Source organism: Dendrobates tinctorius, unplaced genomic scaffold (assembly GCF_039654945.1).
Source record: "Dendrobates tinctorius isolate UK_male_01 unplaced genomic scaffold, ASM3965494v1 ptg000311l, whole genome shotgun sequence".
Lineage (NCBI taxonomy): Eukaryota > Metazoa > Chordata > Amphibia > Anura > Dendrobatidae > Dendrobates > Dendrobates tinctorius.
Genome location: NW_027361978.1, coordinates 578,786 through 595,301, shown reverse-complemented (window position 1 = coordinate 595,301; position 16,516 = coordinate 578,786). Strand labels below are relative to the sequence as shown.

Genomic DNA, 16,516 nt, shown 5'->3' with positions numbered 1-16,516 from the left:
CAATGACAGCACAGCTGAGCCCGGAGCATGTGCAGAGCATGGACACCGCACTATGTGATCACTGACAGCACAGCAGAGCCCGGAGCATGTGCAGAGCACAGACACCACACTGTGTGATCACTGACAGCACAGCAGAGCCCGGAGCATGTACAGAGCACGGACACCGCACTATGTGATCACTGACAGCACAGCTGAGCCCGGAGCATGAGCAGAGTACGGGCACTGCAATACAGTTGGTACGGAAAGTATTCAGACCCCTTTAAATTTTTGACTCTGTTTCATTGCAGCCATTTGGTAAATTCAAAGAAGTTCATTTTTTCTCATTAATGTGCTCTCTGCACCCCCCATCTTGACTGGAAAAAAAACAGAAATGTAGAAATTTTTGCAGATTTATTAAAAAAGAAAACTGAAATATCACATGGTCATAAGTATTCAGAGACTTCGATCAGTATTGAATATAAGCACCTTTTGAGCTAGTACAGCCATGAGTCTTCTTGGGAATGATGCAACAAGTTTTTCGCCCCTGGATTTGGGGATCCTCGGCCATTCTTCTTTGCAGATCCTCCCCAGTTCCATCAGGTTGGATGGTGAACGTTGGTGGACAGCCATTTTCAGGTCTCTCCAGACATGCTCAACTGGGTTTAGATCAGGGCTCTGGCTGGGCCAGTCAAGAATGGTCACAGAGTTGTTCTGAAGCCACTGCTTTGTTTTGTTGGAAGGTGAACTTTCGGCCAAGTCTGAGGTCCAGAGCACTCTGGAAGAGGTTTTCATCCAGTATACCTCTGTACTTGGCCGTATTCATGTTTCCTTCAATGGCAACCAGTCGTCCTGTCCCTGCAGTTGAAAAACACCCCCATAGCATGATGCTGCCACCACCATGTTTCACTGTTGGGATTGTATTGGGCAGGTGATGAGCAGTGACTGGTTTTCTCCACACATACCACTTAGAATTAACACCAAAAAGTTCTATCTTTGTCTCATCAGACCAGAGAATCTTATTTCTCATAGTCTGGGAGTCCTTCATGTGTTTTTTTAGCAAAATCTATGCGGTTTTTCATATGTCTGGCACTGAGGAGAGGCTTCCATCGGGTCACTCTGCCATAAAGGCCCGACTGGTGGAGGGCTGCAGTGATAGTTGACTTTGTGAAACTTTCTCCAATGATACAAGGTTTTATAATTATTTAAAAATGATAAATCTGGCAATTGCGAGTTGCATTAGTATTCAGCCCCTGAGTCAGTACTTTGTAGGATCAAATGAAATGGAGAAATGTCCAACATTGGGTCTGTTCTGTGTGATCAATTATGGAGATACAGAGCGGCCGTTACCTGAGAGGCCGTTACCTGAGAGGCCGTTACCTGAGAGGCCGTTGTCTGAGCGGCCATTACCTGAGCGGCCGCTGTCTGAGCGGCCATTACCTGAGCGGCCGTTACCTGAGCGGCCGTTATCTGAGCGTCCATTACCTGAGCGGCCGTTAGCTGAGCGGCCTTTGTCTGAGCGGCCTTTGTCTGAGCGGCAAGGAGATAAATGCACACCTACAACAGAACATTACAACAACTACAACCACTTAGGGCCTCGTCACACATAGCGATCTCGCTAGCGATCTCACTGCTGAGTCACAAGTTTTGTGACACAACAGCGATCTCACCAGCGAGATCGCTGTGTGTGACAGCGATCAGCGACCGGACCCCTGATCGGCAGGAAAGCCCAGGACTTTTTTTGGTCGCTGGTCTCCCGCTGGCCAGCACGCATCGCTGCGTGTGACAGGCGGGAGACCAGCGATCTGCTGGTAACTACCGTACACATCGGGTATCCAAGGGACGTGCGTCCCTTAGATACCCGATGTGTACCTTAGTTACCAGAACGCTGATGCAGGGAGCAGGTAACGAACATACACATCGGGTATCTAGGGGCGCACGTCCATTAGATACCCGATGTGTACGTTAGTTACCAGCTTCCTGCATCAGTGCGCTGGTTACTAATGAACACAGTGACGCCGCACGCTCGGCGTCGCTGTGCTGATCGCTGGTGAAGCTGCCTGTTTGACAGCTCACCAGCGATCACATAGCGATTCACCAGCGATCCTGATACATTGATATCGTTGTCAGGATCGCTAGTGAGTCGCTATGTGTGACTCCAGCTTTAGCTTCAGCACACAGCACAGGAAGATGAATCTTTCACCGACAGAGACAAGAAGGTCAGTCTGTCCAGATTATATAGGAAGAGGTAATGACCAGATCAGAAGCAACTGAAATGGATCTGCATGTTTCTGACCAGCATAGAAAGGGTCATTAACTTCTTCAGCACCTGAAGAAACTAAATCCATTTAATATGGGACACAAATCACACAATCTCTAAAGATCTGCAATTCATTATCCGACGTGGCCGTTTAACTCCAAGTCTTTCATGACACCTGAGTGACAATACCCTCCTTCTACGAAGGGCTACTGGGCCCTTGGTACCATATTTGTCCGGATGGGCCGCAAGGAAGGACCGAACTAGTTTACTGGCATTAACCTCAGATGCCGGTACCTATATCCTCTCCTCAGGACCATGCCGCTTCCAGCGCACCAAATATTGTAAAGAGCAGCGAACCATATGAGAATCCACAATTCTTGCCACCTGAGTCTCCAAATTACCACCAACAATAATCAGCAAAGGTGACAGCTGCACAGGCGCTGCATATTTTTTGAGCAATGACCTGTGGAAACTGTTTTGGATTTTAAGAGTTAGGGGACGCTCAAGACAAAAGGCCACAGGGATAAGTACGACGACCACCTTGTAAGGACCAATGAACCTAGGACCTAATTTCAGGAAGGAATTTTCAGTTTAATATTTATGGTGGGCAGCCATACTAAATTATTCACCCCTAGGTTCCTTTTGGCAGACGATAATTTTTAATAGAAGAAGGCGGCACATGGATGCCACTTACCAGGGGATAATCAAGAAGCTGTAGGAAAGAACAGCGCAAATAGGGGCTTATCCTAAAATACAGTCATCTTTACACTCAGATTAAACTCACCTGTACAGTCTGTTAGACACGCATATAATGTAGAAAGATCAGCTGCAGCGGTTCCACAGGGCAGCAGGCGACCACCAGACTGTAAAGGGAGTTAGTGGACACACGTGGTTTTTCCTGAAGATGAAGTAATTTTATACTTCGAAACGCGCTGACATAAACCCCCACTTACTGTACCATACGGGGATATACGTCTCCATTCTGTGGGCAGCGCGTCATTTGTCCACTAACTCTCTTTACAGGGGATGAGAGACAACACAGCCCCAACCCCTCAGAGGCATCAACCTCAACAATACATGGTTGGGAAACATTGGGGTGAATGAGTACAGGAGCAGTAGAAAAGCATTTCTTCGAGGAAGAAAATGCCTGACGGGTGCAGTCGGACCACCTCGAGAAGTCCGTGCCTTTCTTTGTCATGTCAGTGAGGGCATTGACAATAGACGAGAAGTTTCTGATAAACTTTCAATAGTAGTTGGCAAACGCCAAAAAGCGTTGCAATGCTTTCATATTTTCTGGCAGGTCCCAGAGCAGCACGGACCGTATCAGGATCCATCCGGAAAGCTGCCACAGATACTAGGAAACTCAGGAACTGAACCGCTTGTGCAGCGAGGACACGGTTTTCTAATTCTGCAAACAGCTCACTTTCCTTCAGAACCTGTAACACCTGCCGGACGTGAACCTGATCAGACTTGAGATCCGGTGAGTGTACTAAAATATTGTAAAGATGCACCAGGACAAATCTACTCACAAGGTGACAAAAAAGGGCGTTAACTGTGTTCGTTAGTAACCAGCGCGCTGATGCAGGGAGCTGATAACTAACGTACACATCGGGTATCTAAGGGACGCGCGTCCATTGGATACCCGATGTGTACGGTAGTTACCAGCTGATCGCTGGTCTCCCGCCTGTCACACGCAGCGATCCTGACGTCCTCCCGCCCGCCTCCAGAAATGGAGCCGGACATTCCCGCGCGATCAGCGATGGACAGCGGGGGAGCCGGTCAGAGGTAAGTATCACACATAGCGATATCGCTGCTACGTCACAAAATTGGTGACGTTATAGCAATATCGCTATGTATAAAACCCCCTTAAGTGTCTATGACCCATTGTCTGATGATTCCATGATATCTCCGTTTCATCCAATCTTGAAAGCTGGCCACTTGAAAGGTGGGATGAAACTAGTGGTTAAACATTAGTGTAATTTATTATATAAGGCCAGAGAAACATGACTTAGACAGAAGCAAAAACTGGACACCTGAACACATGTGCAGTGCTGATCCCTGCATAAGTGGGGACGCCCGTGCAGTGTAGTGAATCTTCCAGGGTTCTCTGGCTTGGTGTTGCTTCTCTGATATTCCAGACAGATGATGTTTAGAAGCCTCTTGGTGATGATGTGAGTATACTGTATATAGTTAATCTTTATATATACCTAATCATATGTATTCAATCTTTATCTGTACTTAACCTTTGTATCTTAAAATATACAAAAGTGTGCGCAATCATACAATCCAATCACACTATTCCTTTAATTTTGTACCTTCAAATAAAATTGCGTTATATCGCAAGTAGTAGCCTTCTTTAAAGCCGTATCCGAACCTTAGTGTTAAAGACTTGGCAATACATATGTCCCACAGCCAGACTCTCAGAGATGTGACCCTCCATGGCTGGTCTTTCAGGCTCACACAGATTGTATAATCTGGTTTGGGTAGTTTCGCTCCAGGGAGCAAGTTTAGGGGGCAATCATACATGGTGGAGAGGCAGCTCACCCCTTTTCTGGCAACACATCCACAAAATCAGACAGAAAAGAGGACACGGATTTAGTGGAAACAATAGGAGTGATGGTACACAGGCAATTATTTTTGCAGAAATCACTTCATTTCTCTGGCCGGCCACTTAATAACCGGATTATGACCAGTAATGTCATCACCGGGGGTGGGGCTGGAATATAAGGGGTGTGGTCTCATCATTATATCAGTTATGTCATCAGCGGGGGCGGGGCTGGATTATAAGGGGCATGGTCCCATTATATCAGTGATGTCATCACTGGGGCTGGGCTGGAGTATATGGGGTTTGGTCTCATTATTATATTAGTGATGTCATGACCGGGGGTGGGGCTGGAGTATAAGGGGTACGGTCTCATCATTATATCAGTTATGTCATCAGCGGGGGCGGGGCTGGATTATAAGGGGCATGGTCCCATTATATCAGTGATGTCATCACTGGGGCTGGGCTGGAGTATATGGGGTTTGGTCTCATTGTTATATTAGTGATGTCATGACCGGGGGTGGGGCTGGAGTATAAGGGGTGTGGTCTCATCATTATATCAGTTATATCATCAGCGGGGGTGGGGCTGGAGTATAAGGGGCGTGGTCTCATCATTATATCAGTTGTCATCAGCGGGGGCGGGGCTGGATTATAAGGGGCATGGTCCCATTATATCAGTGATGTCATCACTGGGGCTGGGCTGGAGTATATGGGGTTTGGTCTCATTATTATATTAGTGATGTCATGACCGGGGGTGGGGCTGGAGTATAAGGGGCGTGGTCTCATCATTATATCAGTTATGTCATCAGCGGGGGCGGGGCTGAAGTATAAGGGGCATGGTCCCATTATATCAGTGATGTCATCACTGGGGCTGGGCTGGAGTATATGGGGTTTGGTCTCATTATTATATTAGTGATGTCATCACCGGGGGTGGGGCTGGAGTAAAAGGGGTGTGGTCTCATGTCTGATGTCAGTATGTAAATAGATTCACCATTTCTAGTAAATACAGTTGTGTGAAAAAGTGTTCACCCCCTTCTTGATTTCCTATTCTTTTGCCCTTAAATGTTTCCGATCACCAAACAAATGTAAATATTAGACAAAGATAACACAAGTAATCACACAATGCAGATTATAAATTAAGGTCTTTATTATTTAGAGAAAAAGACATCCAAACCTACAGGGCTCTGTGTGAGAAAGTGATTGCCCCTAAACCTAATAACTGGTCTGGCCACCCTTAGCAGCAACAACTGCATTTAGGATAACTGGCAATGAGTCTTTTACAACGCTCTGGAGTAACTTGGGGCGCTCACCTTTGTAGAATTGTTGTATTTCAGCCCCACTGGAAGTTCCTGAGCATGAACCGCCTTTTTAATGTCATGTCACAGCATCTCAATCAGATTAAGGTCAGGACTTTGACTAGGCCACTCCAAAGTCCTAATTTTGCTTTTCTTAAGCCATGCACAGGTAGACTTGCTGGTGTGTTTTGGATCATTGTCCTGCTGTATAACCCAAGTGCACTTCAGCTTAAGGTCACAAACAGATGGCGGGACATTCTCCTCCATGATTCTCATTGTTCTATTTACCACAGCAAGTCTTCCAAGTCCCGAGGTAGCAAAACAGTCCCAGACCATCACACAACCACCATCATATTTTACTGTTGGTATGATGTTCTTTTTCTAAAATGCTGTGTTACTTCTATGCCAGATGTAATGGGACAAACACCTTCCAAAAAGCCCAACTTTTCACTCGTCAGTTCACAGAGTATTCTCGCAAAAGTCTTGGGGATCATCAAGAAGTTTTCAGGCAAAACTGAGAGGAGCCTCAGGCTTATGTTCTTATTGCTCAGCAGTGGTTTTTGTCTTGTAACTCTGTGGTGCAGGTCATTTTTGCTCAGTCGCTTTCTTAGGTCAGGGTCACACATGTGAGAAACTCGCACGAGTCTCGCATCTCAATACCCAGCACTGCCACCAGCACTCGGGACCTGAGCGCTCAGCTGCATAGAAATAAATGCAGCCGCATGTCCGGTCCCGAGTGCTAGCGGCAGTGCCGGGTATTGAGATGCGAAACTCGTGCGAGTTTCTTGCAAGTGTGATGCCGGCCTTATGGTGGAGTCATGAACACTGACCTTAATTGAGGTAAGTGAGGACTGCAGTTCGTTGGATGTTGTGCGGTCTTTTGTGACCTCTTGGATTAGTCGTTGCTGCGCTCTTAGGGTAATTTTGGTTGGCCAGCCACTCCATAAACAGTTCACCACTGTTCCATATTTTTGCCATGTGTGGATAATGGCAACTGTGATTTGCAGGAGTCCCAAAGATTTAGAAATGGCTTAAAAAACATTTCCAGACTGACAGATCTCAATTACTTCATTTCTCATTTGTTCCAGAATTTTTTTGGATCGCGGCATGTCTAGCTTTTGTGGACCTTGTATTCTACTTCACTTTGTCAGGCAGGTCCTATTTAAGTGATTTCTTGATTGAGAACAGGTGTGACAGTAATCAGGCCTGGGTGTGGCTAGGGACTGTCAACTCGGCTTCCCAAAGATGTGATAAACCTCAGTTAATTTATGTTTTCAGGGGAGGTGAGGGCAATCACTTTCTCACACAGGGCCCTGTAGGTTTGGATTTATTTTTCCCTTAATAATAAAGACCTTCATTTATAATATGTATTTTGTGATTATTTGTGTTATCTTTCTCTGATATTTACATTTGTTTCGTGATCAGAAACATTTAAGTGTGACAAACATGCAAAAGAATAGAAACTCAGGAAGGGGGCAAACATTTTTTCACACCACTGTATAGGTTATTAGCAGAAAATCTGCAATTTACTTAGCTGCCCCCTCCCTGCAGCCTCACTCTCCCTTCAGTCACTTTCTCCCTGCAGCCTGTTGAAGATCTCCTCACTGCGGCCATCCCCTGCCCACAGCCTGCTGCAGACCCATCCCTGTGGCCACCCCCTCCCTTCAGTCGCTTCCTCCCTGCAGCTTGTTGCATATCTCCTGTGGCTGCCCCCTCCCCACAGTCTGTTGCAGATCCCCTCCCTGCGGTCACTCCCACTCCCCACAGCCTGTTGCAAACTCCCTCCCTATGGCTGTCTCCCCTTTGCTGCCTGTTGCAGATCTCCTCCCCACAACCTGTTGCAGATCCCCACCCTGTGGCCGTCCCTTCCTCGCAGCCTGTTGCTGAACCCCTCCCTACAGCAGCTCCCGCTCCTGCAGCAGATCCGCTTCCTGCAGCTTGTTGCAGATCCCTTTCCTGAAGCAGCTCCTACTCCCCAAAACCTGTTACAGACACGCCTCCATGCGGCAGCTCTCCCTCCACAAAGCCTATGGCAGACCACCTCCCTGTGGCCTCCCTCTACTTGCAGCCTGTTGCAGATCCCCTCAACACACAGCCTGTTGCAGATCTCCTCCCTGTGGTCACTTTCCCTCCCTGTGGATCCCCTCTACGCAGCCGCCCCCTACTCGCAGCCTGTTGCAGATCCCCTCCCTGTAAGTGAAGGATTTCCTCATACAATGACAAATCTGCACAGTTCCCAAAAATACCCCTGGAATAAAACATGTGAACAGTAAGCAATCAGGAGGGGAGAGGAGGGAGCTGACGCTGCAGATCGGAGCTGCTGTGCTGTGCAAGGGAAGGATGGAGTGAGGGGTTATAATGCAGATGATACACTAGAGCCAGAATCACCAGAGGAAAGAGGAGGAGATGCCAGGAGTGACCGCACGCAGCACAGACTTGTAGTTTCCGTTAGTAGCAGACATGGCGGATTGAACGGATGTTCTCCTACCTCCCTCTCAGTGATTGTGTGATTCCGGAAGAGTCGATCCAGCAGTTCTTCCCCACAACATCTGTCACCATTAAGGGCAATGAGCAGTGTTCACAATGATCTCTGACGCTCAACACATAAAGCTGCAGCCACTGACGCACGGACACTGATCTAAAGGTAGACGCATGGATGTACGAACACGGACTCACAGGCACAGACACTGATGCGGAGCACAGACCAGAACATATACAGTGGGGAAAATAAGTATTTGGTACACTGCCAATTTTGCAAGTTTCCCACCTACACAGAATGGAGAGGTCTGTAATTTTTATTGTAGGTACACTTCACCTAAAACTAAAATCCAGAAAATCACATTGTAGGATTGTTACATAATTAATTTGCACTTTATTACATGAAATAAGTATTTGATAGAATAGAAAAACAGAACTTAATATTTGTACAGAAACCTTTGCAGTTACAGAGGTCAGACATTTCCTGTTATCTTGACCAGGTTTGCACACACTGCAGCAGGGATTTTGGCCCCCTCCCCATACAGATCTTATCCAGATCTTTCAGGTTTCGGGGCAGTTGCTGGGCAACATTGAGTTTCCGCTGCCTCCAAAGATTTTTTTATTGGGTTCAGTACTGGAGACTGGTTAGGCCACTCAAGGACCTTGAAATGATTCTTACGGAGCCATTCCTTAGTTGCTCTGACTGTGTCTTTTGGGTCATTGTCATGCTGGAAGATCCAACCATGACCCATCTTCAATGCTCTTACTGAGGAGGTTGTTGACCAAAATCTCACGATACATGACCCCATCCATCATCCCTTCAGTGCAGTGCAGTTGTCCTGTCCCCTTGGCAGAAAAGCACCCCAAATTATGTTTCCCCCACCATGCTTCACGTTTGGGATGATGCTATTACAGTTGTGTGATATACAATGTCTGCAAAATATGTTTTCTGTTGGAATGTGCTAGAAATCCTCCATTCTATGACATTGTAAACTGTCAGTAGTAGGAATTCCTTTCCCCAAGTGTTATCAACCCTGCCAGCATCTGAAATCTGATCCCGGCTATTTCCTCTGGAGGAGCAGGAATGTTAATTAGCTAGGACACTTCCTGTTACAACCATTTGGCTCTTCTCCACAGCTGAAAGAAAAAAAAAAGAGAGGGAAAAGATCTTTGTCTGAAACCAAGAGATTTGAATAATACTATGAGAGACTGCCCTGCGAAAATCATACACAACAGAGATATAAAAAACCATATTTTTGTAATCTGAGCGGTCCCAGCTTCGCTACCATGGCTTTTGCGAAGCCCTCGGATCATCAGAACCTGAGATATGGGTTCCTTCTAAACTGTGGGTCAGAACTACTGCATATTTGGTCTTGAATTATTGTACTCCACAAACCACAAACAATGATGCCATATATATGTCTGTGCGGGCTTCCCCCACTGAGTTATGATTATTATAAGTTTTAGTAAGATTCCTACTTGGAATGAGGGAGGTGGGACTTACCCAGAATGCCTCTTTCCGTGATGTCACATAGCAGAGTCTATAAGGCATTCCCTTGGCAAAACCAGCTCAGAACAGCTAAAATCCTGGTTCCAGAGAGACACGTGTGGATGTCTTGGGACGTTTGGTTGTCCCAGCCGCCTGGTTTTGCCTAAAGAGTCATGAACAACCGTGAGTGTTACTTTCTATGTTCATCCATCTTTTATTTTATATTTGTAACTGTACATAAGTAATGTCTCAATTTTATAGCAACTTTTATCTGTAATCACTGCCCTACTTTTTCGGGGAATAAATTATTTAATATTTAGTCTGCCTCCATGCTCTAAGAATCAAACTATACGCCTTTGTTACATAATCGCTACTAATTCAAGGGGTTGGCCACGGACCCTCTTAGTTTAACACTATGAATTAAGTAAACCGTGACTGGTGGCAGCGGGTTGTGCACGGTGATTGCGGCTTGCTGGCAGTCTAGAAGGGTCTTATGTTGCTGAATGAGGGGCTGCGGCCACAGCATTGATAATTCCCTTACTGCAGAAGCCTAATTGCCGGTTCACAACAAGCAGCCCGTCCGGCGACTAATTATCCTAGGTGCAGTTCCCTGACTGACCTGAGGGTAGGGGGGGCGCCGGAGAGCTGCGAGTTCCAAAGTGGAACTGAGAAAGTGGGATATACATAAATCCCCTCAGTACTTGGAAGGTTGATAGCAGCGGTGGGGCACCCAAAATAACCCCCCCTGCAGCAAATTGTTAGAGCGAGATTAGCTTGCTGGATATGTTTTTGGTCACATGGTGCCAGTGGTGGGATAACTAAGATAAGCCCCCACTATCCCTGTGATAGCCGTGTGCCGGCAGTGTCGCGTCCCTCCGTCCGCTGATGCACCAGTGTCAGTGGTGGGATTGTGACATAGTGGTGACACAGGGTCCGCTGTCCGTCACGTTTTGGTGGCAGCGGGACCCCCGTTCGTCGCGTAGTGGCGAACAGCAGTGGGTTGTCCGTCGCATATCGGCGAACAGCGGCGGGCTGTTCGTCACATACTGGTGGCAGAGCGGTGGGATAATCCTAGAGCATTAGTGATTTGGTTTGAGCAATCATCCCTCTCACTAAAGACCTGCACGGTTCCTGCGGGAATCCTGCATCATAGGTTTTGGAGAACAGACTCAGTGGTTATTAGTCCTGAGACATTTTTGTGTACGTGCAAGTATTCCCTCCCTTTCTCTTCGTTTTTCTTTTCTGTCTTTTATTTGGCAACCACGGCGGCAAAAGGAGAACCTTGGTACAAACAGCAGACAAAGGAAGTTCTTGCTGGGTTATGCACGTTCCAAGGTCTTGATGCCACGAACAAAAACAGAGCCCAAATGATTGCGGCTCTGGTGCAGCTGGACAACAACCAGAATCCAGCGGGAGCAGAAGTTGGCCCAAGTGACAATGGGGCTGCAGCAGAGGCTCCACTCCTGAGCGCTGGCCCCACATTCAACCAGAGCACGCTGGACCCCTACCTGCAAGCGGCCTTGGATGCACTCCCTGCCGAAGACTGTGACGGACATCTGCAGCTGATCCAGCAAGCTCGAGAGAGAGCCGAGCGGGAGAGAGCGGAGCAGCGAGCCGAAAGAGAGGCTGAGCGAGCCTAGCGCCAGGCGCAGAGGGCCCATGAGCTGGAGATGCTCCGACAAGGGGGGAATGCCCCCACAGCCCGAAGCGGTGAGCCCAGCAGCATCCAGACTCCTAAACCCCGGCCAGAGCATTTTCCCGTGATGGAAAAGGACGGGGACTTGGACACGTTTCTGCGAGCCTTTGAGAAAGCCTGCAGACAGTACCGTCTGCCCGCTGACCAATGGGCCAGGTACTTGACCCCAGGGCTGAAAGGCAAAGCCCTGGAGGCGTTTGCTTCTCTTCCGCAAGCGCATGATGGGGACTATGGTGCCATAAAGGATGCTCTGATCGCCAAATACCGGCTGACACCTGAGGTATACCGAAAGAAGTTCCGGCACCTCCAACGTGGCCCACACGATAGCTACAGTGATGTGGTGCAAGGACTCAGGACCCACTTTGACCAGTGGGTCCAGGGACTGTCCGTTGATTCCTTTGAGCAGCTACGGGACCTGATGATCAAAGACCAGTTCCTGCATCTCTGCCCAGCTGAGGTCCGACAGCTCATCCTGGACCGCAAACCATCGAATGCGGACAAAGCGGCGCAGATCGTCGACAACTATGAGGCCAACCGGAAGCCAAAGACGCGGAGGCCAGTCACCCCCAGCTGGAGAGGGGGTAAGCCTGCAACCAATCCCAGTGCCCCAGCTAGCTGTCTCTCCGGAGGCCCTGTCCCTGTTGCCAACAGCAGGCCGGCTACTGACAGGCACCTGTGTCAACACTGCCAGCGGCCTGGTCACTTCTTTTACACCTGCCCGGATAGGCTGAAGAACCCCCCCAGCCAAGGCCTCCGGGCCCAACGCCTCTGTTCTTTTAGTGGGAGGTGTGGTTGGGAGGGCTGATGACAACGTTCAACCTGTTCAGGTGGGGGCCCATCTTGCTACAGGCCTCAAGGACACCGGGGCTGAACGAACCCTCATCCATCCTGGATTGGCGGCCCCTGAAGAGTTTGTTGAGGGGAAAACCCTGTCACCGGTATTGGAGGAACCCGTTGTCCCTTGCCAGCGGCCCGGGTTTTTCTTGATTGGGGTGCTGGGAGCGGGTTGAGGGAGGTGGGAGTGTCTGAAAATTTGCCCACTGATGTTTTATTGGGGACTGACTTGGGGAGGATGGTTGCATACTATGTCCCTGACACCCTTCCCCAATCTGATAATAAGGGTAACGTTAACCCTGATGTTGATGATTATGGGAAACTGAATGTGTTACCTGCTAATGCCTTGATGAGTAACGATGCAACTAACAACCATTCTTTCCCCAGGTATGATGCTGATGTGAATGTACCAAAGCAATCTGATAACCATTCTTTTCCTAGGAAGGATGATGATGATGTTATCTGTGCCTACTGAACCCGTTAACCCTTTCTTTGAAACGGTAGATGTGTCCACAGGTACCGAAGTGCTCAGCCCTGTCACTCTGCGGAGTGAGACGGCTGAGGAACCCCTGGCAGGAGCAAGCAACGGTGCTCAAGGAAATGGGGAGGTGCATGGGGACCATCAGGAAGGTAATGCTATGCAGCTGATCAGTGCCACCGAGGAAGGTAACGGGCCCATAAGTAGCACTGCTCCTGAAGTGTTGGGGGTGGATGGGGAGGTAGAGCCCATGGCAGCGCCGATTGGTGTGTCTGTAGAAATCCCCAGGGAGACAGCATACATAGCAGCTGTCACACGCAGTCAGAGTGCCCAGATCGCAGGTAGCGCACTGTCTTCTGGACCCTCTTCTGCTACAGGAGAGACTGAACCAGAGGTGAACCCAGAGCCGGTTCAAGAGGGTCCCAGTAAGGAAGGAACCCTGACGTCACTTCTGGCAGACTCCAGCAAGGAGTTCCAGGCTGCTCTGCACTCAGGTGCCAGCCTGGAGAAATTGAGAGGTCTCGCCAAGATGCCCACCTCCACACGTCTGATAAGGAGAGGGTGTTCTGGGAACGAGGAAGGTTGTACCGGGAGACAGTACCCGGAGATTCCCAAAAGGAGTGGTTGAGGGAAAGACAGCTAGTTGTTCCCCTACAGTTCAGAACTGAGTTGTTGCGGATTGCCCCTGAGATGCCACTCGCTGGACACTTGAGGATCAGCAAAACAAAGGCACGGCTGTCTCAACACTTCTATGGGCCCAAGATGGGGACAGATGTAACACACTACTGCCGCTCCTGTGCCACCTGTCAAAAAGTGGGTAAGGCGGGGCCTACTCTTAAGGCTCCCCTTATTCCTTTGCCGGTGATAGAGGAGCCTTTCCAGAGAATCGCGGTGGACATTGTAGGCCCGCTGGCCGTCCCCAGCAGCTCCGGAAAGCAATACATTCTCACCGTGGTAGACTACGCTACCCGGTACCCAGAGGCAGTAGCTCTGTCTTCAACCAGGGCAGATAAGGTGGCTGACGCACTGGTGTCCATCTTGTCAAGGGTAGGATTTCCCAGGGAGAGGCTTACCGATCAAGGGACCCAATTCATGTCTCGCCTAATGGAGGCTCTCTGTGAGAAAATGCAGGTGAAGCACCTGGTATCGAGTGCGTATCACACACAGGCTAATGGTTTGTGTGAACGCTTCAACGGTACCCTCAAACAGATGCTCAGCATGCTGGTTAAGACCCAAGGGCGCGACTGGGAGCGGTACCACCCACACTTGCCGTTCGCTTACAGAGAAGTTCCGCAGGCCTCGACCGGGTTCTCCCCCTTCGAGCTCCTGTATGGCAGGTGAGTCCGGGGACCCCTTGGGTTGATAAGAGAATCCTGGGAAGATGAGCCAAACCCCACAGAAGCGTCCATCGTGGATTATGTCATACGCTTCCGTGACAAGATGCAGACCTTGACGCAGATGGTGCATGACAACATGACGCAGGCTCAGGCTGACCAGAAGCACTGGTATGACCAGAACGCCTGGGAGCGGACCTACAAGGTGGATCAAAAGGTGTGGGTGCTGGTGCCCGTACCAATGGATAAGCTACAGGCAGCCTGGGAAGGCCCGTACGTCGTCCACCAACAGCTCAACCCGGTCACCTACATGGTCACGCTTCACCATGCTCGGGGTAGGCGCAAGGCCTTTCACGTCAACATGCTGAAGGCGCACTACGAACGTGAAGCTTGCGTCCTACCGGTCTGCAATCTGCCAGAGGATGGGGAGGAAGATCCCCTCCTGGACATGCTGGCCCAAGTCAAGGCTGATGGGTCCATTGAGGACGTGGAGATAAGTGGTTTGCTAACCGTATCCCAGCGGTCGCAGTTGGTGGAAACCCTGGAACCCTTCCGGGCTGTGTTCACCAACCGTCCTGGGAGGACGAAGTTAGCGGTTCATGAGGTGGACACCGGGAATCACGCCCCATTACGGCGAACACCTTATCGGATCTCTGAGGCGGTGCAACAGGTCATGTGCCAAGAGATCGGTGAGATGTTAAGGCTGGGGGTGATTCGACCGTCAAAAAGCGCGTGGGCTTCACCTGTAGTCCTCGTGCCTAAAAAGGATCAAACCACCCGGTTCTGCGTGGACTACAGGGGGCTCAACGCCATCACAACCTCTGATGCCCACCCGATGCCGCGCATCGAGGATCTGCTCGAGTGGTTGGCAAAAGCCAAGTACATATCCATCATGGATTTGAGTCGGGGATACTGGCAGATCCCCCTGAGCCCTGAGGTGCAGGAGAAATCTGCCTTTATCACCCCCTTTGGACTGTATGAGTCCACAGTCATGCCCTTCGGCATGAAGAATGCCCCTGCCACTTTCCAGCGGATGGTCAACCACCTGCTTCGGGGACTGGAGGAGTACGCGGTGGCGAACTTAGACGATATTGCCATCTTCAGTTCCACCTGGGAGGAACACCTTCAGCACCTCCAGGAGGTGCTCAAGCGTCTTCACCAGGCAGGCCTGACCATCAAGCCGGGGAAGTGCTAGATAGGCATGCGCGAGGTCCACTACCTGGGGCACCGGAGAGGAGGTTTCATGAGTTCGGAGCCAGAAAAGGTGGACGCAATCGTGTCCTGGCCCACCCCCAGGAACAAGAAACAGGTGAAGTCCTTCTTGGGCACTGCAGGGTACTATAGGCGGTTCGTGCAGGACTATAGCGCCCTTGCAAAACCCTTGACTGACCTCAGCAAGCAGAGGCTACCCCAAACAGTCAACTGGACAGATGACTGTGAAGCGGCTTTCCAAGTTTTGAAAGCAGCCCTGTGCAGCTCTCCAGTGTTGAGAGCAGTCGACAGTAGAAACCCGTTTCTGGTACAGACCGACTCCAGCGAGTTTGGCCTCGGTGCTGTGCTCAGCCAGGTCGACTCGGGGAACCAGGAGCACCCCGTGTTGTACCTGAGCCGGAAACTCTTGCCGAGGGAAGTGGCATACTCCACCATCGAGAAGGAGTGTCTGGCCATGGTGTGGGCACTGCAACGTTTGCAGCCCTACCTGTACGGGCGCGCCTTCACGGTGGTAACCGACCACAACCCTCTGAGCTGGTTGCACACAGTGTCCGGAACCAATGGAAGGTTGCTCCGCTGGAGCCTTGCCCTTCAACAGTACGACTTCACTGTAAAACACAGGAAGGGCAGTGAAAACGGCAATACCGATGGGTTGTCCCGCCGAGGCGAACCCGCTGAGGTGCGCATGGCCGATTACCGAGAGGTAATGCCTCCTTAGCGCCCTCTTAAGGGGGGAGGTGTGATATACAATGTCTGCAAAATATGTTTTCTGTTGGAATGTGCTAGAAATCCGCCATTCTATGACATTGTAAACTGTCAGTAGTAGAAATTCCTTTCCCCAAGTGTTATCAACCCTGCCAGCATCTGAAATCTGATCCCGGCTATTTCCTCTGGAGGAGCAGGAATGTTAATTAGCTAGGAC

The 16,516-nt window shown here is 49.7% G+C and overlaps 1 protein-coding gene across 1 annotated transcript in view; it reads right to left on the bottom strand.

Annotated features, from left to right (window-relative positions):
• The window catches only part of OBSCN (obscurin, cytoskeletal calmodulin and titin-interacting RhoGEF), a 636,219-nt gene that overhangs the window by 71,746 nt on the left and 547,957 nt on the right, over positions 1-16,516 (bottom strand). Inside the window, exon 98 of the mRNA XM_073561015.1 lies at positions 8,562-8,622. Within this exon, the coding sequence (XP_073417116.1) occupies positions 8,562-8,622 (61 nt within the window). The remainder of the gene's footprint in view (positions 1-8,561; positions 8,623-16,516) is intronic.